This window comes from Python bivittatus, unplaced genomic scaffold (genome assembly GCF_059951505.1).
Source record: "Python bivittatus isolate LINGU-HERP-01145 unplaced genomic scaffold, Pbiv_v1 ctg000020_np1212, whole genome shotgun sequence".
NCBI lineage: Eukaryota > Metazoa > Chordata > Lepidosauria > Squamata > Pythonidae > Python > Python bivittatus.
Window position 1 is genome coordinate 90,462,060 of NW_028277030.1, and position 24,837 is coordinate 90,486,896.

General features: G+C 35.3%; 1 protein-coding gene across 3 annotated transcripts in view; it reads left to right on the forward strand.

Annotated features, from left to right (window-relative positions):
* RYR2 (ryanodine receptor 2) overlaps positions 1 to 24,837 on the forward strand; it is a 332,798-nt gene that overhangs the window by 235,733 nt on the left and 72,228 nt on the right. For 2 of the 3 annotated variants that reach the window (XR_015796687.1, XM_088143914.1), the window contains 13 exons: positions 301 to 350; positions 3,964 to 4,024; positions 5,338 to 5,576; positions 5,975 to 6,056; positions 8,907 to 9,037; positions 9,952 to 10,266; positions 10,682 to 10,922; positions 11,627 to 11,714; positions 12,550 to 12,642; positions 14,480 to 14,650; positions 15,431 to 15,490; positions 16,570 to 16,704; positions 22,544 to 22,578. Coding sequence is in view for 2 of the 3 variants with exons in the window: in XM_088143914.1 (XP_088000040.1) it covers positions 301 to 350; positions 3,964 to 4,024; positions 5,338 to 5,576; positions 5,975 to 6,056; positions 8,907 to 9,037; positions 9,952 to 10,266; positions 10,682 to 10,922; positions 11,627 to 11,714; positions 12,550 to 12,642; positions 14,480 to 14,650; positions 15,431 to 15,490; positions 16,570 to 16,704; positions 22,544 to 22,578 (1,701 nt within the window). In the remaining variant the exon portion in view is untranslated. The remainder of the gene's footprint in view (positions 1 to 300; positions 351 to 3,963; positions 4,025 to 5,337; positions 5,577 to 5,974; positions 6,057 to 8,906; positions 9,038 to 9,951; positions 10,267 to 10,681; positions 10,923 to 11,626; positions 11,715 to 12,549; positions 12,643 to 14,479; positions 14,651 to 15,430; positions 15,491 to 16,569; positions 16,705 to 22,543; positions 22,579 to 24,837) is intronic. The other variant, XM_088143916.1, reaches the window with a different exon arrangement.

Consider the following 24,837-nt stretch of genomic DNA (forward strand, 5'->3'; position numbering starts at 1 on the left):
TTTATATCTAAATACTAGGCTACTGGTTGAACTTTGTTGCCTAACATTTTAGAGGCTATTTCTTGATAGGGTTTCTCACTTATTCTGTTTCTTTACTTCAAATATGTGCTTACTTAACTATGTTTGTTGTGGAGCAATTCTTGGAAACTTTTGTAGTATTTTCAGTCCTACATTCTGCTCAGAATTGATTCTTTCTGCAAAACATCATGTTGCTTTTTCCTGCTCATACATCACCTCTTTTTTTTTCTTCCTTTTTTTCTTTTTCCCCTCCCTTCTCTTTTATTTATTCTTTGTCTTTAGCCTATTCTGCAAACTTGGAGTTCTTGTCAGGCATAGGATTTCACTGTTTGGTAAGGAGACCCTTGACAAATGCTTGTTTGAGCATCCCTTGTTTTTCTTACCATTATTTGCAACTCTGTGTGTCCTCTTTGTTTGCATGCTGCATGATTTTATGTATCACTGATAATATTTGGGGGGTATCAAGTCAAGGGAGCTTACAAGTTTGGTAAACGTGCAAATTTTGATTTAATTATCTATCCACAGTTTTCCTGCTAAGGTGGCCTAGTGTTTCCATAGCAGTCACTGGGAATCCTATGTATTTCTGGGTCATGACAATTAACTTGATCCTATACACTATCTTCCCCATATCTATACACTGCATTTGTATAGCCTCTTTTGGACTTTTATGCCAAAAAGATCAAGCAATTCCATTGCTCTGTTTTTCATATAATAAATATGCATGTTTGTCTCTGAATATGAGTCACGAAAAAGTCCATATAGATGGGCAAAGTAAATTTCCAGCTATTCCTATTCCTATTATATACAAGGTGTTGTGTAATGTGGTGTGAAATTGTTTTAATAGTCCTGGTTCAATTATGTATATAGCTATGTTGAAAGCTTATCATTACTACTCCTCTAAGAAAAGAGGATGATTATTAAAATCCTTGCATATTTAAAATGTAATTTTGACCAAGACTCTGGCTATTTCACAGTAATTTCAAGTACATTATGATGAATTATTCTATTTGTATAAATATATTAGATTCTCATATAAGTGAGTCTAATAGACAACCAGTGTGGTGTGGCAGTTAAGGTGCTACACTGGTACCATGGAGACCCAGGTTCATGACCACCCTCAGCCACGTAACCTACTGGGTGACTTTGGGCCAGTCATTGGCAGGAAGATTAGCAGAAGAGTGAGCAGAGTAAAAAAATAGCAGTTCAATCAAAGTCTTGTACCATTAGACCTATTTATTTATTTATTTATTGGTGGGTGGGGGGTTGTGTCCACATCACTTAATAGCTTTAAACCCCCCCCCCCCAAAATAATTTTTAGGAGTAGTTAGGGATTATACAGTTTTCTAGAGTCTTAAAAATATGCCCTTAGGTCATTGTTTAGCTCTTTTTCAGCTGGAATTTATATCCAGGTCTTGCATAAAGCAATAAGAAATCGAGAGAATAGAGAGAGAAACTCCCATTTTCATATAGCTTGCTTAGCAATCCCTTATTGAACATGCAGATTTTGAAATGAAAATTTAAAAGCAATGAAATTCAGCTCATCCCTGATGATTGTTGCTAGATTTATTTTACTGACTTAAATGTAAGTTTATTGAAAACGCTGCTTCTCATCTCTGGTAAATATGTGAGATTAGTCATGCTGGAGCAACAGACAATTGTTAGCTATTGATTACCTCTGATGCCAAACTCCTATGCCAAGCATTGACAGAAATTGAGCCAAAACAGGGCTCATGAAAAGAAAGTATATTTCTGTAGCTGCCCAGAGTCACTTGTTGAGATGGGTGGCTATAGAAAGCGAATGAATGAATGAATGAATGAATGAATGAATGAATGAATGAATGAATGAATGAATAGGCATGTGTCAGCATATTCCACAGAGCTACAAGATTTATAGAAGTTCTAAAGTAACCTCTAAATACCTAAAGCAGTCAAACATTTCAGTAAGACTCAGTCATGGTGAAAAACTGCAAAATACTGAATACTTGTACAAGGAGATACAATAGAAATGACACATAACATCCCAGGAAAGGGACATAGCTGGCATCCTTAAAGACCAGCACTTCTAATAGGAAAGAAAATTATGCTTCAAACATTTGTAGGAGGTCCTTCTTCTACGACAAATGTACTGATTACAACTTTAACACATTATTGTAATGACTGGAACAATGCATCTTGGATGTATTATATTTTTGTACCTCAAATATGGGATTCGTTCTGTCGTCACTGTATATATATTGGTGTGTTAATGCAATTCTATGTGCACTTATAAAGCATATCAGCCTACCTATCGGTCAACATAATCAGCTGATGCCCCTTTCTAAATATTGTCTTAATCAGAGGTGAGAATTGGAAATGGAAAACCTTTTTTACTAATGGTGCCTTAGTGGGGGTCACCTAATGTCAGTTTTGCTATTATTTAATTTCCAGTTTAAAATAAAGGCATTTGAAATACCTTATGTATTTGAAAATATGACATTAATTGCACTATTATCTCATTCCTCTTTTATTGTTACTTTTAGTTAGTTTTATGTACACCTCCTTGAATTCAGAGTATACAAACAAATGGAATATACATTCTTCAGATAGCAATAGAACACCTAGAAAATATCCATTCGTCCATCTAATACTTCTATAATGTAGTTTGCTTTTTAGTTATTTATCTACAGTTCTTTTAAGCATTTGATAATTTTAAATCTCCATTTATACTTTCTCTTAAATTTTCTGTTCGAGAGAATTCCGTGTTTTCGGTTTTCATTATTTAATTTTTCTCGAGACATTATTTCTAAAGTTATAGCTTTTATTCTATTAATAGAGTTTTCTGACATTCCATCTTCCATATAGTTAAGCTTTCCTTTAAGATATTTTACCTGAACATTATGGAACGAATTGTGTATCAAACTAAAATCTATCAGCATGGAAGTCTGCAGCTTGGTCTATTTAAAGAATTGTTAATTCATAAAGTTACTAATTAGTTTTACATATACAGTACAGTATATAGCTTAAATATGATAGAGTTGATATGTTTTATATAAATGGTTTCATTAATACAACTATGAGAGAGTGTACACTATATTCTGTTTTTACTATTATGCAGAACTACATTTCCACCATATTTTCTATTCATATAACTGTGTACAGCTGGTGTGATTATAGAAAGAGATTAGTCCTGAATAGTCCTTGAACAAGGAGCCTTGTTTTCTACATTGTGACTCCAGCAAGGCTCTGGCAATATAGTCTATTAAAAGTCTAAGGTTCATAAATTTCAGTGAAAAAAAAAAAGCACATTCTTGACTTTCTTAATGTATGAAGGGCTAAAAACACTTAACTATGGTCTACTGGGTTATAGTATCCTAGGTTATTACCTTTGTATATTGCATAAAAAAAAATTCTTAAATATTTCTAAGAAAAACTCTTAGAAGTTCTTGCAGGAGCACATTACTATTTTATCACTGCCAAAGATTTTGAAACACTCACTTATTTTTGATATCTGCATTCTCCAAATCCTACCTTTAAACATCATTGGATATCTTTTACAAGGTGGGAATAGCAGCCCAATATTTATTTGCATGGTTGATTGCTTTCATTATTCTTTATGTGACAGCTTTAGATTCAGGAGTGATACATGATAATACATCATAGTACATAAGCTTCTATATTAATATATTAATTAATGTCATGAAAAGATTGACTCTATTTAAGGAATACAAACTGAAAACTTGAAATCTCAAAAAATATTCTGGAGGCTTATAACATTCACGAAAAATGTTTTGTCTATCTTGGCCATATTTTTCTGTTTTTGCATCTGCTAAAATAATTGAAATAATATTTTAATTAATGTAATGTGTAATATTACATTCTATTTGTGAGTTCACCACTACTGGTGAAATAATAGAAATAGTCTAATACAAAATCTCTCTTATTTCTCCCTTCTTCTGGTGCCCTTAGGAAATGATGCAACTTCAATAGTAAATTGTCTTCATATCTTGGGTCAGACTTTGGATGCAAGGTAAATTGCTAAATAGATTTTATTAAATTATTGTTTCAATTTGAAGAAAACCAATAGTGACAAAATTTTTTTAAAAGAATGCTCAGTTGTTTTTTCCGTAAATGGAAACTTGCTAAATCAGAAAGATTAGTAATAGGTTCAACTGGGGAACAGCTATCAGTGCCTCTGTCCCACTGAAAATATGTCTGGGTGGAATCATCTATCTATGTATCTCAATTTCTAATTTAGTGCTTGCATGTTTACTTGGAATTTCATAGATTACATATTTATATATGAGCTGTAATCATAACTACTTTCTCAGTCAGGCATGAACAATAATTGCATGGTGAAAATAATTTCTATTTCATTACAAACCATAACATTACATATTGTGTGAATGTTCTGAATGCATTTGAACGTATGGTGCTATTACTGAAACTTTAAAAATTAGCTATATTCCATTAACACTATCCTTCACCATTCCAAAAATTGATTTCCTGTTCACCTTTTGTTGCCTTGTATCGTATACTTTGAACTGATTCTCAGAACTATATTTTCAGATCTTTTGAAGCCCACCTTTGGCATAATCACCTTGTTCCTATGCTTTGATGTTGCTCAGCCTAAACATGCAACTGTTAGAGCTGCATACTGCTTTTTCTTCTTATAAATATTCCTATATTCTAATAAGCACTTATGCTAGTGTGTTCTGTCTTAGCTGTAATTTCTGGGTAGCCTCAAGCAGAGAGTAGACTTGAATCTAATTGTGATGTTATCAACAGATTTATCATATTATAGAGACTAGCATGCCTTCATACAGAGCCAGTATACATTGTAGCAATATATCAGACGGAGACCAAATATACACATATTTAAGTCTCTAGTTAATGATGTTGCCTACAGGGTAAATTTGAACCAGTCACTATCTCTCAGACAATTTTCTTTTGGAGAGACAAAAAATGATGGAAGATTCTCATGAAGCTACCTTGCGTTTCCAGAGGAATATAAATCACAGTATAACAACCATGGTTAACATCGTAGCTAACCCCTTCTAGCCCTCTAGAAGAAGTTCAGTTTTAATTAATGTCTGAAAAACTGCAACTGGTGGAGCCAATCTCCCTTTCAGGGAGGAGGCTATGACAAATGTATGTCAACCAAAACCTTTACCTGCAAGGTGCATAGCTAATGAACTATTTATATAGACCTCTAAGGTCTTTTCATGACACTTCTCTAACCACTTACAGTGATTCTTAAAAAGTATTCATTGGTCCATAGGAACACTATGGATTTAGTTCATAATAGAATGTAATGTTATTTTATGTGTATGCAATGTACAGGACAGTGATGAAGACAGGTTTGGAATCTGTTAAGATGGCTTTGAGGACATTTTTGGATAATGCTGCAGAGGACCTGGAAAAAACAATGGAAAATCTTAAGCAGGGGCAATTCACACATACCAGGAGTCAGCCAAAAGGAGTAACACAAATAATTAACTACACAACAGTGGCTCTCCTCCCAGTACTGTCTTCATTATTTGAGCACATCGGACAGCATCAGTTTGGTGAAGATCTGATATGTAGGTATTAATATGAATAATTTATACAAGTAAAACTCTAAATTACGTTTGAGATCATTATAGCTTTGCTTCTAATATTCCAGACAATAATACAGCAGTACTTTGATTTTGTTAAAGTTTATAAAATATACAGTTCCAGCTTCATTTGGTTAATTGTATTGATTGTATTTATCCATCTTCAAAATGAAAATAACTAAATGTTCTTGATAAGACATACAGATTCATATTCTTCAGCTATTTCTAATAATACTAGCATGTTTGCATGTCCCCATGTAAAATTTCCATTGTTCTAAATTGTTTTCTAGTATGTTTATAGTCTCTTCTTAGTTATGCTCTGAGTAACAATGAAATGCAATGCACAAAAATTGTTTCTTAGTTTTTCCTTCTGTTTTTCTTAGTGGAAGATGTTCAAATCTCGTGTTATAGAATACTGGCCAGCTTGTATGCTTTGGGGACCAGCAAGAGTATCTATGTGGAGCGGTAAGAAAAAATATGCAGTATTAAAAATATATCATAATCTAATTATCAGGATTTTTTTTTTTTTTAGAAAAAAATGCTTGAATGAAGTTTTTATTCATTTTGGATATTTGGCTTGCTAAGCATGGAGTAAAAGAGCATTGAAAAAATGCTAACATCTTATTTATTTATTTTTCAAATTTAGCCACTACCCATCTCACTCAATTCTGGGCTCTGGCTATAAGATAACAATAGTAATAGTATAAAAATGATAATAGGAACAGAAAAACTGGCTGGAGGATAGAAAACATTCATTCCCAAATGAGCCAAGGAAACTAACAAGTCCTTGTCCCCTAGGACTTGCTGGGATAAGATATGATTAATAACATTTGAAGGAAAAATCACATTGGTTTTTTGTTTTGTTGTTATTGCTGGGTGGTCATTAAAGAAACTTCTCTTCCTTGATCATTATTAGTCTACTTACTAACCATAATGAGGCTCAAACAAGAATTTCCGAGCTGGGTGTTTGTACTATCTGGAAGGTGTTTTTATTCATTTTTTAAGGGGAAAAGGTTGTGGAAGATAAGGTAGGCCAAGGCCCTTTATTTTATTAAAGATTAAGCCTAATTTTGTGCTCAAGATTTTTAGCAAAAGTGTTAAATACCTCCATTTTCCTGGTGCTAATAATTGCTTTACTGCATTTTGAATTAACCAAATTTTGCAATCTTCAGGCAGTGCTATGCATAGCACATCACATAGGTCATTAAACTAGAAGGTTACCATTCTGGACATAGTCACAATTGGTGAGCCAAATGTTAAATTTATAAAAATCTATATATGGTATTAATATATTACTGTTATCATTTATGTTGGAATTGAAACTGATTAAGAGAACCTTTATACAAATTTATCTTGCACCGAAATGAAGACATTGAACTAAATTAGTGAAGTAGCTTCAGACTGATAATGATCTAAATCAAAAACATTTGAGCATACTCTTAATCTTAAATTACAGCTCTAATATAATCAAATGCATATTTTGACTAAAATTACTATTCCATTCTTTAAAAAAAATATTTTTCTTAACTAACCTTTACATTTGTAGAGACGTTCTTTTCTTTCCAGTTCCATCCCAATGGTGTCAGTTATGCAATCAATGAAACCTAAAGAATACATAGGAAAACACAATGCAACAAATTAAAGCAATCTGTTGACAGTTATAAATAGCAGATGTTAAAACAGTAGTTATAACATTGCTTAGCAGAAAGTAGTATAGCACTAAGATTAAAATTAAAAGGGCTAGGAGAATTTTTTTCCCCTGGTACTGAAAAGTTAAGTTGGCAAGTGGCCACTGAGAAGAGCTGCCCCCTTCTAGACATCAGCCATACCGCAGGATATTTTTTATCATTCTAGTTTTGCCTATAACACTTCTTGATGGTTTCCTATTCAGGTGCTAAGTCCCAAGTCTGCTTAACCTTTTTTTTTTTTTTTTTTTAGAAATCAGCAAAACTCAGCCAATAGTTGTGTTGGCACCCAGAATAGATAGAATATATAAGAAGAGGCATTCCTTCAGCCTTGAAAGGTTAATAGATTTCAGCACTTTGAATTGACCATGCAGCCAAGCAGGAGTCAATGGAGATGACTCAATATATCCAATTCCAATTAGTATCTATCTGCCGTATTTTGTACTAAGTGAAGTTTTTGGATTATCTGCAAAATCAGACCCATATACAGTGGTTGGTAGTAATCTAAATATGAATGTGCTAGGGCATGTATATGCAGGAAAATTACATTACAGGTAGTCCTCGGTTAACTAACATAATTGAGACTGGGAACTCTGCTGCTAAGCAACGTGTTCATAAAGCAAAAAATCATGTGACCATGCCAATTTATGATGGCAGTTCCAGCAGTTCCGGTTGCAGTCATTAAACAAATTGCCCGCTGGTTGCCATGCACCCAAATTGTGATCACATGACAGCAGAGATGCTGTGACTGCCACAACTTTGAGGACCGGCTGTAAGTCTTGTTCAGTGCTCTTGTAACTTCAAACAGTCCCTGAATGAGTGGCTGCTAACTGAAGACTACCTGTATCTCTATCCAAGTAAGATGATAGCTGATAAAAGGCACTTCATCCATCAGAGAATCCATATACAGTATCTCTAATAGTAGAGATCAGACTATCATAATCACAAATGTGATTCATTAGGGGAGTGCAACCTCTTCTGGAATACACAAATCCACTAACAAACCTGATTTTTTTTCCTGGAAATTGCTTCATTTTATTGGCCTTCATCCAGTCCATTACTTCAGTCAGGTCCTAAGGACCCATCTAAATCTAATGAAAAAATGAGCTAGAACTATGCATATTATTGAAAGTAAAATCTTCAGATTAGTTTGGATGTTCAACAGCATACAAAATAAAATAGAATCTAGTGGAACTCTATAATGTAGACACTATAGGGTTGAACAGAAATACCTCAGCACCATCTTCTGGAGATGGTCTTTCATATGTGAGCAGAACCACTGCAGGAGTGCCTTTCCTAGACAAACTCTCCAGAAGGATATCAGGATCCATGATATTGAAAGTGGCTGAGAAGTCTAAGAAAATCAACAGGATCTGTCCCTCAGATCAAGAAGACAGTTTCAGGGCTAAAACTAGGCCTATGATTGAAACACAAATAATGTTTATATAGTAATTATCTGAGATGATTCTATATCAGTGTCTACTCAGGTACTATTGTTTAGCAATACTTAATAGACAAATTGAACACCTTAGAAGTCTTATTAAAATGATACTAAACTAATTATATTTGTATTGACTGACTCAAAGAAGATGCTTAAATAATTATAATTTTTGTTTTTTTTACTTTACAGGCAACGCTCAGCTTTAGGTGAATGCTTAGCTGCTTTCGCTGGTGCCTTTCCTGTGGCATTTTTAGAAACTCATCTGAATAGTCACAATATTTATTCCATATACAATACCAAGACAGTAAGAGACAGAACAGGTACCTCAGTATGAATTTATAGTGGTGGGGTTGTTTTTTTGTTTTTGTTTTATTAACCTCATTTTACCATAATGACCAAACTGTAAATTGTTAAAGAAGACAACTTCAGAATTATTTGTATGTTGAATTCAGAACCAAATGAAAATTTCTGTTCTCCATACATCTAAATATATAAATACATAAATAAATAAATATAAATACATCTAAAGAATTGATACATAATCTTTATTTCCTCAGTTTTTCAAAATTTAAGGTCTCAGTCATGAGTGAGGGTATCTTAGCTGTAAAATTTCATTACAAATACCTATCATAGGTTTTATTTAACTGCCAATTTCTTGAAACTCACAGCTTTTTACATACTAGAAACTACAGAATGAAAGCCATGTCTCCTGTATTCCTTCTCCCTTGAATTGAAATCCTGATTTGGGATGTCTGCTGAAATCCCAGCCAGCTGCTGTGAATATTTTGGTATATTATGATTTTCAAATGAAATCCAGTTGGATGTTTTAGCTTAGAATTCTTATTCCATCAGTGAAACTGAAGGAGTGTTATTCCTTTTCACCCTGAACTCAAAATCTGTTCCAGGAGATTTCTCAATATTCCAGAGCAGATTTGTAGAGTGTGAAGAAGGTGAAGGAAGAGGAAAAGTATACTGGAAAAGAGATTATGTAAAAAAATATGGTATGCAAACTAAAATCCACTCAAGTGACATCCATTTTTATAATGTGAATACTGAATTACATATATTCACCATGCAGACATGGATGGTGGATGATGTTTGGAAATACATACATATTAAATCATATGTATGGAAATGTGTATCACAAGAAAATTGTAATCAGGATGAACCAAGTGTTTGTTTGCTAATGCTGTTAAACATGGTATTATATTAATATGCATTATTTTTCTTCTAGGTCTACCAAACAGTGTAAAGGAACTTTGTCCAAATATCCCATCTTTGGAAAAACTAATGGAAGAAATTGTGGAATTAGCTGAATCAGGCATTCGCTATACACAAATGCCTCATGTAATGGAAGTTATATTGCCCATGCTCTGTAGTTACATGTCGCATTGGTGGGAACATGGACCAGAAAACAATCATGACAAGAGTGAAATGTGCTGCACAGCATTGACTTCAGATGATATGAATACTCTTCTGGGAAACATTCTGAGAATCATACATAATAATTTGGGCATAGATGAAGGAGCCTGGATGAAGAGATTAGCAGGTAGGAGAAAAGGAAATTAATATAAATATTTTGATTCACTTTTGCCTGTATTTTAAAAAATATATTTTTAAGGAATTTGAGAAAAGCAAAAACAGATAATTTCAATAGATGCATTATGCTTCTTTAAATGGCTAAATGGAACATGAGAGGCAGAGATTGTATGTTCAGGTTATCAGAAGATATATGTGGATTTAATAATAGGTACAGAAAGAAGTGAATGGGATTTGACAAAAGGCTAGAATGGATGGAGATGAACAAAGTACAGTGTATAACTTTTGGTCTGCATTTCTTTGAGAGATGACCAAAACCCTAGTGGAGTAACTGTAATATAATAAATTTGTTGAAGATTGTAACATCTTTTATTGTAGTTTTTCACCTACTAATATGCAGTAAAATTAATGGATTCTTTACATAGTGTTTTCTCAACCTATCATAAGTAAAGTGAAGCCTGAGCTTCTGAAAACACATTTCCTTCCACTGATGGAGAAACTGAAGAAAAAAGCAGCTATGGTTATTGCTGATGAAGAACACTTAAGAGCAGAAGGCAGGGGTGATATGTCTGAGGCAGAACTCCTCATCCTAGATGAGTTCACTACACTTGCACGGGACCTTTATGCCTTCTATCCGTTGTTGATCAGATTTGTGGACTACAACAGGTACATGGAGAACTAATTTTTAAATGTCTAGGGCCTATTTTAATTCATGTTATGGGAGCAAGTTCTCTGATTCACAAGCTGTGAACTAATCAGATTAATGGCACAACCAGAATCACAGCATTTATCTGGAGTGTGCAAGAAAGAGAAAGAAGTTGCTCTATGTTTTTCTCATGATAAACCAAACTAAAATACTACACATAGCACTGTAGCATTCAGACACTATACTTTTTGGTTACATATTTAAATGATAATAAACATGTCATGAATATTAAAATAAATCAATACATTAACTCTTATTTAATTGGGTCTTGTTACATGCTGCATTAACTAGAATTTATGAGAAGTTTTAACATTATTTCATATGAATTAAATCAAGATCAAGGTTTTTTATTATGCTATAAGAGTTTAGTTCATCAGTGCAATGTCTCTGTCACATTCAATTACTGCTTTATCTAAGGTCACTATAGGTCATTCTCATTGTCTCTTCTTTTACTGTTTTCTCCTTTTACCATTTTCTCTCTGCTTTTCTTCTTTCCCTGGAAATGCTAAGAGTCTAATACTCTTGCTCAGGGCCGTGTTCCGTAAATCCAGTGAATTGGACTGTATTAATACATGTGTTAATGTTGAAGATTCCCAAGATTCTTTGTTGTGTTTGCTGCAAATAGGAGTGATGAAAATGTTTTGTCTTTATTTTTTAATTTCAGAGCAAAATGGCTCAAAGAGCCCAACCCTGAAGCTGAAGACTTGTTTCGTATGGTTGCAGAAGTTTTCATTTACTGGTCAAAATCCCATGTATGTTTTTTAAATTTCATAATTAACAGTGTTTTTGCCATAGTATTGAGCATCAGATACAAGCAAACGGCTCTCAGTGCAACAGCATCCAGATGAGATGTCAAAAAATCAAGAAGATTGTTGTGGCAGTGCAGTCGAAGTCCTGACTCTTTGTACATGTGCGTGACATTGATGCAGGTACAAAAGGATGGGATTTGGATCACACTGCTGCACGTGCCATCTTGCTTTTTTGACCCTATCAATGCTGTTGTCTCAGCGTGTGAATGTGAGCATGTCTGTAAGATTAGAAACAGGAAAGAAAGCAACAGTCTTGAATGGGTTGCTTCCTATGTATCTCTTGTTATACAAAGCTTTACTTTTACATCTTATGAATAAATAGCAGATACAGATACCACTGATGTAGAGTCTAAGGTATTGTCTGGTTTTTCTCCTTTTTCTCTTCCCAAAAAGTTTTCAAAAGGAATCGTTAGAATCAAACCTTCTTCAAGTTGCATAGCATTTCTTGTCACTATGATACCTTATGGATCCAAAGTATTTGTTTTTATTTGTTTGGAGAGTACTGGAAAAAGTTGTTTTTTAAACAATTAAAAAAAGGTTCTTAGGGAGTGATAGAAAAGGTATCTTTTCTCAAAAGAAATATGTTATTTAGCTGCATGTAATAAGCACAGTTTTGTTGAAAAAGATTAATAAATCCATTTTTATACCATTATAGAGATTATGAATTTATAATGCAATTTTATAGCATTATATAGATTGTGAGACTCAAGGTAAAGGAGGCAATGGAAGAGCCAGATATGTAATACTTTGTGCTTTTATCTTCTTTATAACATTGCAGAATTTTAAAAGGGAAGAACAAAACTTTGTGGTGCAAAATGAAATCAACAATATGTCTTTCCTTATTACTGACACTAAGTCGAAGATGTCCAAGGTATAAAATGTTACAAATATTACTGCATTTATCAATATATTGCTAAAATCTCTAGTTTTTTTAATAATTAAAATCTTCTATGTATATTGGGATATTTAAATATTTTAGAATATTCTAAATATTTCCTAAATATGTTATCTGCAGAGATGAAGATTTTGGAAAGGCTGTACGTATCAGTCAGATTGCCCTAGTTTGGAAATTCTTTAGCCATTATAAACCAACTCCAAATTTCACATCCATTTACAGGGGTCACTAGGCCCATTTCATCAGTGTTGAGTCTCTACAGTGCAAAGGGCCATCAAATATAGTCACATATAGTTGGTGCTTATAAAAAGAATTATCCTTATTCTGACACACTCTCTCTCTCTCCAACACATTAATTCTACTTTTCTTCTATCCTCCAGTAGATGCTTCCTCTCTTTTATTAAGTAGGAATTGTTCTCTCTTTTTAATTTTTTTAGAGTGAAATGTTCTGCAGAGAAAGCTGCAGTCATGTTCAGCATCTCCATTTTTCCAGGGGACTTTTTGAAAAAATCAAGTTGCTGAGTGAAACTGCAGCTTCTCTCTGCGCTGCATCCAATCTTCTCTAAAAATTAAAAGAAAAGAATAGTAAAGGTGTCACTGCTGGATAAGTGAGAAAAGTAAGCATGGCTGCTTGGGGGAGAGAAGTACAGTGCACGTATACATAAATGGTCATGTGTGCTGAAGAGGGAGAGACAGGAAATTTGAGAGGGAGATGTGAGTGGACTCAGAGAGGCCAACGTAGCTAGCAGTCCCTCAACTGTTGTCCACTAATATTTCTAAGCATCTCAGCACTCTTCTAGAAGGAAGAGTAAGAGTTAATATTAAAGTACATTCAGTTGTATCTAACTGGAAGTGCTTATTATTGACCATTGAAACAACATAGGAAAACCAAGAAAAAAATCAGTTTTACAAGGGCAGCACAAAGCATTTTGCTGCAGGCAGTATAGAACAAGATGGTGCTTTCTTCACAAATCCATCAATGGAAGCTGGCAGGACTGCTTAAGGGCCGAGGAGAGTCACATGCAATATATAGTTCTGGTTTCTAATATAGCAGCTTGGTTGGGAAGCTGCAATATTTATTCTTCTGGACCAATCTTAATCAGTTTATAGGACTGGCCTTGCATTACCTGATATTAGGATAATACAGGGCTAATTATGGTAACCTTCACAGTCCTGAACTCTGGAACTGAACTAAAGGAATCATTAATTGCTCCGCTTCTGATATCAAAGATTAGGTATTGAGTTTAGAATCCCTTCCCTGAACTGGGTTATTTTTTGAGGTTATATCATTATTTTAAAGTGACACTAGTGTAGACATGCTTTCTGACGGAAGACTGTAGGAAGAATATACAGTTAATAGGCAGATCCAAGAATTCTTGCTGTGATGGTCATACTTAAAAAAACAAAAAGAAACAGATGCAATTGGAATGAGATACAACTGTAAAACATTGCACTGTATTAACAACAAATCATGAAGGAAACCAGTATTATGAGAGCAAAACAGTGGCATGATGGTAAAGTAGTTGAAAACAATAAGACATAGTGGTAACTTGAAGGGAAGTTCCACCTGCTCTGCACAAGTGCAAATAATAGATCATAATAGTTTGTCACACAGAATGAGCATAAAGATAAATACAAATGAAAAATTATATTGTACTTATAGATTACTGTCATTATCACTGATATAAAACATTTCATGGCAAAGCAATTTCCCTGGTGTTTCCCCCTTTTTTGTTTCAACATCCCCCAAGAGATAGATTATTGCTTCCTGTATTTTATAATTTGAGAATGAATTATTATTTGTACATTGCAGACAGCTGTTTCTGATCAGGAAAGAAAAAAAATGAAGCGGAAAGGGGATCGTTACTCAACTCAGACCTCTCTTATTGTGGCTGCATTAAAAAGACTGCTTCCTATTGGGCTAAATATTTGTGCACCTGGTGACCAAGAATTAATTGCTCTGGCAAAAAATCGATTAAGCATGGTAGGTTTCCTCTATAAATCTATTTCTATATGTAGAACTTCACTCAATGTATTCAGTAAGCTGTTTAATATCCTCTCCTTTTATAGAGACAGTAGTCCTATCTGTCTGACAGTGTTAAAAATGCAGTTGGAATTATGTTACTCTTTGCAGTATGTATCAGAAAGCAATCTGATATTTGACTGGTTTATTTCTCCTTAGAAAATAATTGGCTTCCTGCCATTAAAAAACAATGTTAGTTACAGGGAATTGCTTGTCCATTATTCTGCTGTTTGAGATGTTATGATATGATACCTAACTTCTTCAGACGGTGGCCTTTTCTTCTCAGACACCGCTTGAGTGACAAATGGTACATCCAGCAAGAATGATATCAGAGACGAGCTTTCCCCAAATGCTGTCCCTTTCCTATAAACAAGATTCAAAACAATAAAAAACACCTGCCAAAGTAAATATAAACGATGCTGAAGTGGCTTAGATCGAGATAATACCAGATAGCTCCTGTATGCTAACTAAATGGGGCTGGCTTGGGAATGCAGAAATCCCTTCCTCTAGGATTATGTTTCTTACACAAGAATATTTCACCCAAGTAAAGATTGCTCTACTATGGAACTCCTAAGAACAGAAATGTATGATAAATTCAGTTCCATTTTGCATATTCATCATGGCATGCCATAATAATGGAAAATTGCAGCTTTGCAAAGTGCTTAGAGGTTGTTTTTATGCAAGGGCTATTCCCCTTTATGTAATATTTTTCAGTAAAACATTTGTATATTTTCTTGACAGAAGGATACTGAGGATGAAGTTCGAGATACTATTCGCAACAACCTTCATTTACAGGGCAAGGTAATTTTCAAGTATTACAACTTTTTCTTCTGACCCAATCTTTTAAATATCTATCTGAATTATTTTAAATTTATATGTGTGTGCAAGTAGATATGTATATTTATACATCTGTTCATGTATTCACATGTACATACCAGGTACAGAACCAAAAATTGCACTGATATCTGTGAAATGTAAGCAAAGGCTTAATAATCCCATATGTTTAAACATGTACAAAATAAGCATAGTGAGCCATTAAACGTCAAGTGAACTTCAAGAGGCAGAATCTGGTAGAACGTTTTTTGAGCTCAGAAGCTAAGTAGGTTCAAGCCTGGTTAGCACTTGGATGGAAGATCACCAGGAGTTTTGTACATTATTTTGTTCTTTATCCTGCCCATCAGGAGATTTACTAGTCTCTTATGCTTTTTCATGTCAATCTCTTTAAAAATGTATTGATGGAGAGTTTACATATTTCATTCAAGCATGTCCATCTATCATTAGAATGGACGCTACTGCGCAAATCACCTCCAGCAGCTTTTGTGAGCTCTCAAATACAGTCCAGAAAACTTGTACAGAAGAGTGAAGATGAAGGAGATGCTATATATTTTATAGATGTCTTTTAAAAGATAGATAGATAGATAGATAGATAGATAGATAGATAGATAGATAGATAGATAGTCTTAAAGTATTGGATACAATACTTTATTTCCATTTTGCACAAATAGAATTTAGAATGGAAATCCAGTGTTAGATTTCCACTGACAGCATAGCTCTTGACCAATTCTCTTGCACTACTCCTGTGACAAAATTCTGTATTTTGGAACAGAGGGAGGTGCTTACCTTCCGCTAACAGAAAACTAGAGCTTCATTCAACTCATTGTTGACTTGCTTGAAATATTGAGTTACCCAAAGAGAGCTTGATTTCAGAGTTCATATTTTCCAGTTCATTAAAGAGTGCTACACTATATATTAAATTGTATGAAAGCATAGAAAATCTATTTTATTAGATTAGCACAGTAATTCCAGCAGCCTATATCCAAGTGTTTGGTTATTCATAATTTGAGACATCTTAAGCACTTCACTTATATATTTTCTTGCAGCTTGAAGATCCTGCCATTAGGTGGCAGGTGGCCCTTTACAAAGATCTACCGAACAGAACTGACATCACTTCGGATCCAGAAAAGACTGTGGAACGGGTTCTGGATATAGCTAATGTACTTTTCCACCTGGAACAGGTTAGATGTATTATTGACATTTTAATATTAATTTGTTTTAAAGATACAATAGTGTATTGTGGAAAAATGTCCTGCAGATATACTTATTTTGCACTGAAAGTATTTGTTTTACATTTTGTTTTTTCAAAAATATATTGCAAGCCATTGTGAATATACAGGTATAGGTAGTCCTCACTTAACAACCACAGTTGGGACTGGAATCTCAATTGCTGAGCAAAGCAGTCATTAAGCAAGATGCCCACATGACTGCTTCGCTCAACAACCGCAATCCTGGCACTCCCATTTGTGGTCATTAAGCAATCTCCCGGGTTGTTAAGTGGACGGAGCAAAAGAGCTGCCTGCTGAAGGATTTCAGCTCCATATAGAGCTGAAATCCTCCTGGAGGCAGCCCTTTCACTCTCAAATGTTCATGCATCCCAACGAAGGGTTTCCCTCTCCTCTATGCACAGAGGGGAAATCCTTCCTGGAGTGGCAGGAATGGAGTTCAAATCTTCAGGATTTGAGCTCTGTTTCTGCAGCCCACCAAAGGGTGTCCCCTCCTTTCCATGCACAGAGGGGAAATCCTTCTGCGGACTGCAGGGACAGAGCTCAAATCTTGAAGATTTCAGCTCTGTTCCTGCAACCCACAGAAGGATTTCAGCTCCCCTCTGTCCCCTCTGCATGCAACCTTCCCTGCCAGCTTCCCCATTGTCTTTCTGGGGAAACCGGCAGAGAAGATTGCAGATGGCAGTCACATGATCGCAGGGCACTTGGCAATTGGTCATAAAAGCAAGCAGGTTGCCAAGTGCCCAAAATGCAGTTACATGATCACGGCGGGGGGGGGGGAGTGTGACATTTTACAATGGCCAGAAGTGCTTTACGGGCTGTAAAGCACCCTTTCTGAGGTCGTTGTAATTTTGAACGGTCATTAAACAACTGGTTGTAAGTTGAGGACTTGTGATGGAATGGTGTTATGAAGGCCATGTTCAGGGAGATAAGCGTTTCCTTAGCCATCAACAGGAGCATGGAAAGTTTAAGAAGATGAGACTAGCACCACCCTAAGGAATTCACGGTGTTGTGGCTTGCTGGCTTGGGTACTTAGGTCCAGTCTGGAGAAATTTCTGTGTTGAGGTGGAAGCTAATAAACGCAACAGAACTGTATTTGCACTGTCTCGTGGAGTTCTTTGGGCTGGACCTGACAGGACTACCTGTAGTCCTTGCTCATTCAGCAACTGTTCAAACTTACAACAGTGCTGAATAAGTGATAGTTATGACTGGTCTTCGAAGTTATGACTGTCAGAACACTTCTGTGGTCACATGATCTTGAACTGGGCAATGGCAACTGGCCCAGATTTATGACCATTGCAGTGTACCCATGTCACATGATTGCGATTTCCGACCTTCCCTGCCAGCTTCCCACAAACAAAGTCAATGGGGAAGCCGGCAGGAAATTGGAAGTTGCAGTCACATAAGTTCCTTGCTTAATGACCCATGGTGATTTGCTTAAAGATGGCAATCGGGGACTGCCAAGTTTGCTGTCGCTAAGTGATACAGTCACATGACGTTGCGCTTTACAACCTCATCATTTAGCAATGGAAATTCCAGTCCCAATCGCTGTAATTAAGTGAAGACTACTTGTACCCTTTTTCTAATAAGTTCTATCTAGAGAATCATAACATTTGTATTATGACTATGATATTATTTTGTTCAGAATCAAAACTTCCTGTTGCATGAATATGACATAAGCATATATCATCTGTCTTAAGTATAATTTAGTATTTTTTAACTGAACAATCTTATGATTACAATTCATGGGGATGGGAATGCTAATGGGACTTCTGGACCATTCTTTCTACTTAGCCTGGGAGGAAATGGGAGAAATACAAAAAAGAAAAACAAACCAGTGGTGAAATAATAAGCGTACCACTGATGTAACTGGAAGCGTTATGTCACTGGTATTCATACTCTGCCCCACCATATGACAATATTAAAATAGTGATTTGGCTATTCTGTGGCCATGCCAAAAGGGAGAAATGATCCTTCAAATTCTCTGTATGTGAAAAAAATTAAGCAATGTGCATCCATCATGTGTGGTCCTGGCAAGGCAGATGTATTACATTAGTATTTGCTAGCAGGGTTAGAGATTGTTTTCTCACAGTAGGGATGGATAGATAGACAGACAGACAGATAGATAATGTGCTATCAACTTGTTGTTGACTCTTAGCAACCACATAGATTTTCTCCATGACGATCTGTCGCTAACCTGGTCTTTCCAGTTTTCCAGTGGTGCATTCATAGCCACTGTAACTGAGTCTATTCACCTAACTGCTGGTCATCCTCTTCTTTTCTTTTCTTCCCACCATTAGAACCTTCTCCAGAGAGTTAGCTCTTTGCATAATGTGTCCAAAGTAGCATGATGTGAGTGTGAACATTTGTGCCTTGAGAAACAATTTGGGTTGATGTGTTCAATGATCCATTTGTTTGTTTTCTTGGCTGTCCATGATTTTCTCAGGAGTCTTCTCTAATACCAAATTCAAAAGCATCAATACTCTTCCTATCCTGCTTCTTCAAAGTCCAACTTTTACTTCCATAGAATATCACAGCTTGCACGATTCTGATCTTTATAGCTGTAGACACATCGCAGCATTTGAATATCTTTTCCAAGGCCTTCATGGCTGCTGTACCAAGTGCTAGTCTGTGGCGTATTTCTTGACTGCTTGTTCCTTTACTGTTGATGGTTGATCCTGAAAGGCAGAAGCTATCCACCACTTCAATATCTTCATTATCAATTCTGGTTGTGGTACCTGTTGTCATTAATTTAGTCTTCTTTATATTTAATTTTAGTCCCATTTTTTCATTGTGCCCCTTGACTTTTATTACTAGACCTTACAGATCCTTTGCATTTTCTGCTATCGGGTTAGTGTCATCAGCATAGCAGAGTTTTCTTCATCCAATACAATCTTCTTCCAATTCAGCTTCCTTTAATATATATTCAGCATATAGTTGAATAAATAAAGGGAAAATATACAGCCGTGTTGTACGCCTTTGTCAGCCTGGAGCCAGTCTGTTTCACCATGTTCTGTCTGGACTGTGGCTTCTTTTTTTTTAATTTTAGATTTTAAAATTAGATTAAAATTAGATTTTTATTATTTTTATAAATAACTCAATGTGGCGAGCATACCTAATACTCCTTCCTCCTCCTATTTTCTCCATAACAACCATGTGAGGTGAGTTTGGCTGAGAGAGAGTGACTGGCCCAAAGTCACCCATCTGGCTTTCATGCCTAAAGTAGGACTAGAAGTCATGCTGTCCTGGTTTCAAGCCTGGTGCCTTAACCACTAGACCAAACTGGCTCTCTTTTTCTTGACCTGTATATAAGTTTTTCATGAGGCCAATGAGATGTTGTGGGATTCCCATTTTTCTGAGTACATTCTACAGCTTGATGTGATTAACACAATCGAAGGCCTTTTTATAAGAGGTTTTTGTAAGCAAGAAATATCTTCTAAGATGTCTTGGATGTTGACATATCTACGGTACAGTATTTCAGTATATTCCTTCCATCTTAGTTTGATCTCTTTTGAATCAGTTACTATCTGTCCATTGGCGACCTTTAGTATGCCAATTCAAGGTTGGAACCTCCTTCTGAGTTCAGAGGTCTTTTGAAAGACTTTCCTTGTTTTTCCAGCTCTGTCTCCATCTTCAGTGTCTTTACAGATGTTGTAATGCTGCTTTTTGTCTTTTCTAACAGCTTTCTGAAACTCTTTGTTCAGTTCCTTTCTGAGATTTTTGTCTTTCTTGGCTTTGACTTCTTTTCTCTTCTTGATAATTTCCATGGTTTGTTCTGAAATCCAGTTTCCTTTCTTCTTTTTCTTCATTTTTGGCAGATTCTTTTCACATTCATCTTTAACAACATTTTAAAGTTCATTTCATAATTCCTCTGGTTCTATATCAGTTCAAAGTGATTCCTGATGTTTTCCTTGAAAATGGTGGATATATGTTCAAGATCATACTTGAAACTGGCTTTCTTCTTCTTTGCCTTAACTTGGAACTTGCACATGAGCAGTTCATGATCAATTCCACAGTCAGCACCTGGCCATATCTTTGATGCTATGATGAGCTCCTCCACCTCCTTTTAGCAATAATATAGTCAGTTTGATTTCTATATACTCCATTGGGTGATGTCCATGTATAGAAATGACATTTTGATTGTTTGAAGACAGTGTTAGCTATGAAGAGGCAGAAACTGATAAGCTGATCTCCTGTTTCATTTCAGTTTCCTAAGTCTTACAAGCCAAGGGCCTCCTCTTTAATGTTTCCAACTTTGGCATTTCAGTCTCCAATCATAAATAGCACATCTTGCTTGCATGTTCTGTCAATTTCAAATTGAACTTGATCATAAAACTCATCAACCTCCTCTTCTTCTGCACTGGTAACTGGAGCATAAATTTGAGTGATCATCATATTAAAGGGTTGCCCACAAAGTCTAATCAATATTATTTGGTCATTGATTGCATTGTAGCCAAGTACTGTTCTTGCTGTACCCTAACTATAAAAGCAATGCTGTTCCTTTGTTTTTCATGTCCTGAGTAATAAACAATGTGATCTTCGGATTGAAAGTCAGTCCATCTCAATTTGCTGATGCCTAAAATGCCGATTTCTAGTTGTTTCGTTTAATCTTCCATTGTGTTGAGTTTTCTATGTTCACGCTTCTTACATTCCATGTTCCCACTGTAATTCTATTTTTGGATTTTCTTTTCCTGCATGGCAACATCAGCAACTAGATCTCCCAAAGGCTTTTATCTAGCCATGTCTTAAACACTGTTAGTGCTCTGAAAAATCCTCACTCTACCTCAGTAAAATGTTGAGTGCCATTTGACCTGAGGGGCCCATCATACGGTACTCTATCGCCAATCATTTTATATTTTCTATCCAGTGTTTTTCTTGGTTGAAATACAGTAGTGGTATACCATTGCCTTCTCCCGCACAGTATGAATTGATGTCTTTGCCACTGTCACTAAAGTGATCATCTATCTCTAGCATCTTCCTATTTTGCTGCAACCCAATATATGTGCTTGCTTCCTTTAGCTGGGCAGCCCTTCACATCTTGGGTGACCCTGCTGGGAATATATATTCTTGACATACACTCCAGATGTTCTTCACTCATCCCTCCCAGGAAACACCCTCCCTCCCCATGATGAGGCAGGACCTGGAGGGGCACAGGAGGAAGAAGCAGGAGTATAGTCAGTCCATCGTGTTTGTATGGTGAATATCCAAGGCATTAATTAGGAAATAGAAGAATGTGAGATCATTAGCCTGAAAATCCATATAAGACACCTTGGCTTTCTTGTACCAACTGAAGTGGCATACAAAGCCATTTAAAGTAGCAGTTTATTCAAGGGACTGACAAAATAATTTTGTGCTCCCAAAAAAGTATATTTAGCAGAGGAAGAGGCTCCTTGAATTTCTTTACCCTTTTGGATCTTGGTGGTAATTAGAATTTGACTCAGAATTTTCAAATGAGGTATATATAACTAAGCAGGGGATTCTTGCCATAATAAAACAAAACGAAACAAAACTGTGCAACTGGAAAGTGAGGGAATCTCAGATCAAAATATCTTTGGGTTGGGAAAATCTTTGGGACTCTAATCCTCGATCAAGGAACATTAATCCTCATTTACACACAGTCACTGTGCTCTTCTTAATGTTGCTGTATTATAACTTTAAAATGTTTACACTCCTTTAATTGACATATTTTTATATATAGATTAATCCCCTTTCTTTTACCTACATATATAAAATTAAATGCATCATTTTGATTTTTTTTTCTACTTCATGTATTATTTTCTTTTATTATTTCCAGAACTTCTCTAATCGTGGACGGAAATGTTTCAGAATGGGAAGTATAGAGTATATGTTCACATGTTAATTATGTTAGGAATGTATTGGATTTGCCTTTAATAATTTTATCCATTTTTATGTGTTAAATCTCTAAATATCTGATTGTGATTACTTTTTTAGGTGCCGTTTCTCCTAACTTGCTTGCTTCACTTTGGTTTATTCTTATGTTTGCAAGGTTTTGCACTTAATCTGACTGAGGTTTTTAATATTACACTCTTATCTCTTTCTTTGTCTCAATTACTGTATGACATTCACAATTCCTTATTTGGGTTTCAGTTATTCAGTGCACTAATAAATTTCTTTTATGTCCTCACAATGTGTGCTTTAAGTACTAGAGTTTGTTTTATTATAAAGAGAAATCAAACTTTCCATATATCCTTGCAGGATGGGCCATGTAGGCATGTTGTAATTTTGTTCTATGTGCAGAGTAGACGATACTCTTGTTAAGTCATAAATAAAAGTATGTAGTGATATTAGCAATGGAAAGATCTACTACAAAGGAATAGAATTAGTACAATTGTTACTTTTATAGCAATATGGTAATGCTTTATAGAATGGATGAATGACACTCTACTTGCTTGGACTAAAACAAAAAACAAAATGAAGGAGGGAGACAACTAATTTAATTCAGAAATAGTATCCAAATCATAGTAACAGGCAAGTCTATAGAATCTATAGTGCATTCTACTGGTCATTTTGCCATCCACCATTCAAAAATCTTATGTGTGAAAAAATACTTCATAATTCTCTGTATGGAAAATTATATGCTCATCCTGGTTATTTCAGAAGACAGTCAAACTGAGGTGCTATGAACATACTGTATTTTAGAAATATCTGAGATGATCTTGCAATTACTTCACCTATTCTCTTAGTAAAAATGTAGAACAGATTATTCTTTTTCATTATTCTAAATTTATATCCTGCCTTACTGTTTGCACACTCAAGATCACTTACAACAATTAAAAAAAAATACAAAATATAAAACGTAACAAACATTTAAAAAAATAAAATCAATATCAATTAAAAAATAGTTAAAAGCTTGGTGAAAGATAGGCAGTGTCCCCATTTTCCTAAATAGTGGGAGAGTGAGGACCAAGTACAGGTAATCCCCAGTTTAAGAATGAGTTCTGTTCCCAAGGTCTGTCCTTAAGTTGAATTTGTATGAAAGCCAGAACAGTATTATTGTATAATACTGTATACTGTAAATAGTATTGTCTAATGAACTTGAATCATGTATTTAACTCGAATTATTGTGTATTTAACTTGAATTTTGCTACAATAGGCTCCGTCATCCGTAAATCAGGTGTTCTTAAGTCGGGGACTACCTGTATACTTCCTTGGAAAGTCCATTCCATAACCTGGGAGCCACAAAAGAGAAGGACATCTGTTTTTTAAATGAGCAATACAGGTAGTTCTTACTTAACGATTGCAATTGGGACTGGTAGCTCCATCGCTCAGCAACATGGTTAAATGAAACATCACATGATCCGTCTGACTTATGACATCAGTTCCACTTCAGCCGTTAAGTAAATCACCCACAATAGTTAAGCACAACGTTACATGACTGCGACTTGCGATTTACTGTCTGCTCCCCCATTAACTTCACTTGTTGGAAGCCAGCTGTGAAGGTTGCAAATGGGATCATGTGACCACAGGATGCTGTGATGACCATAAGTTCAAGGACTGGTTATAAATCTACTTTTTCAGTCCCATCATAAGTTCAAATAGTCACTGAACAAGGCAATCGTTAATCAAGGACTATCTGTATATAGAAACAAAAGAAAATGTTTTTCTAATTTCTTAATCTATAACAAGTGATGCAGAAAGTGTGGTACAATCCAGAACATTATTTTAGGGATGTAGTTTAATCTCTGTGGCTTTAGCCCTGTTTTCATTTGAATAGCATATGCTCGTGCTGTATCACAAATAATTTCTGAAGCCTGAATTTAAAAGCAGATTATTGCTGTGGGGTCATCGTGATTAAAACTTCCCAGGAAGTTTGGGAGAGTTAAGTATCCTACGATTTGAGCAAGGTTGACTACAGTCTTAAAATACTGTACTGTTAATTTGCAGCTCATACAATATTGGACTTGTTACTCAAATGATATGAATGCTTGTTTTCCCTATTATTAAAGTTACTAGGCAAAAGTTCATAATTAAAATGGTTCTCGAGCAGTGCATTTAGAAGGAGTTTATGGTACACTTCAACGAACTTGATTTGGTTCTAATGTTTAGGGAATGTCATTATTTTTACAG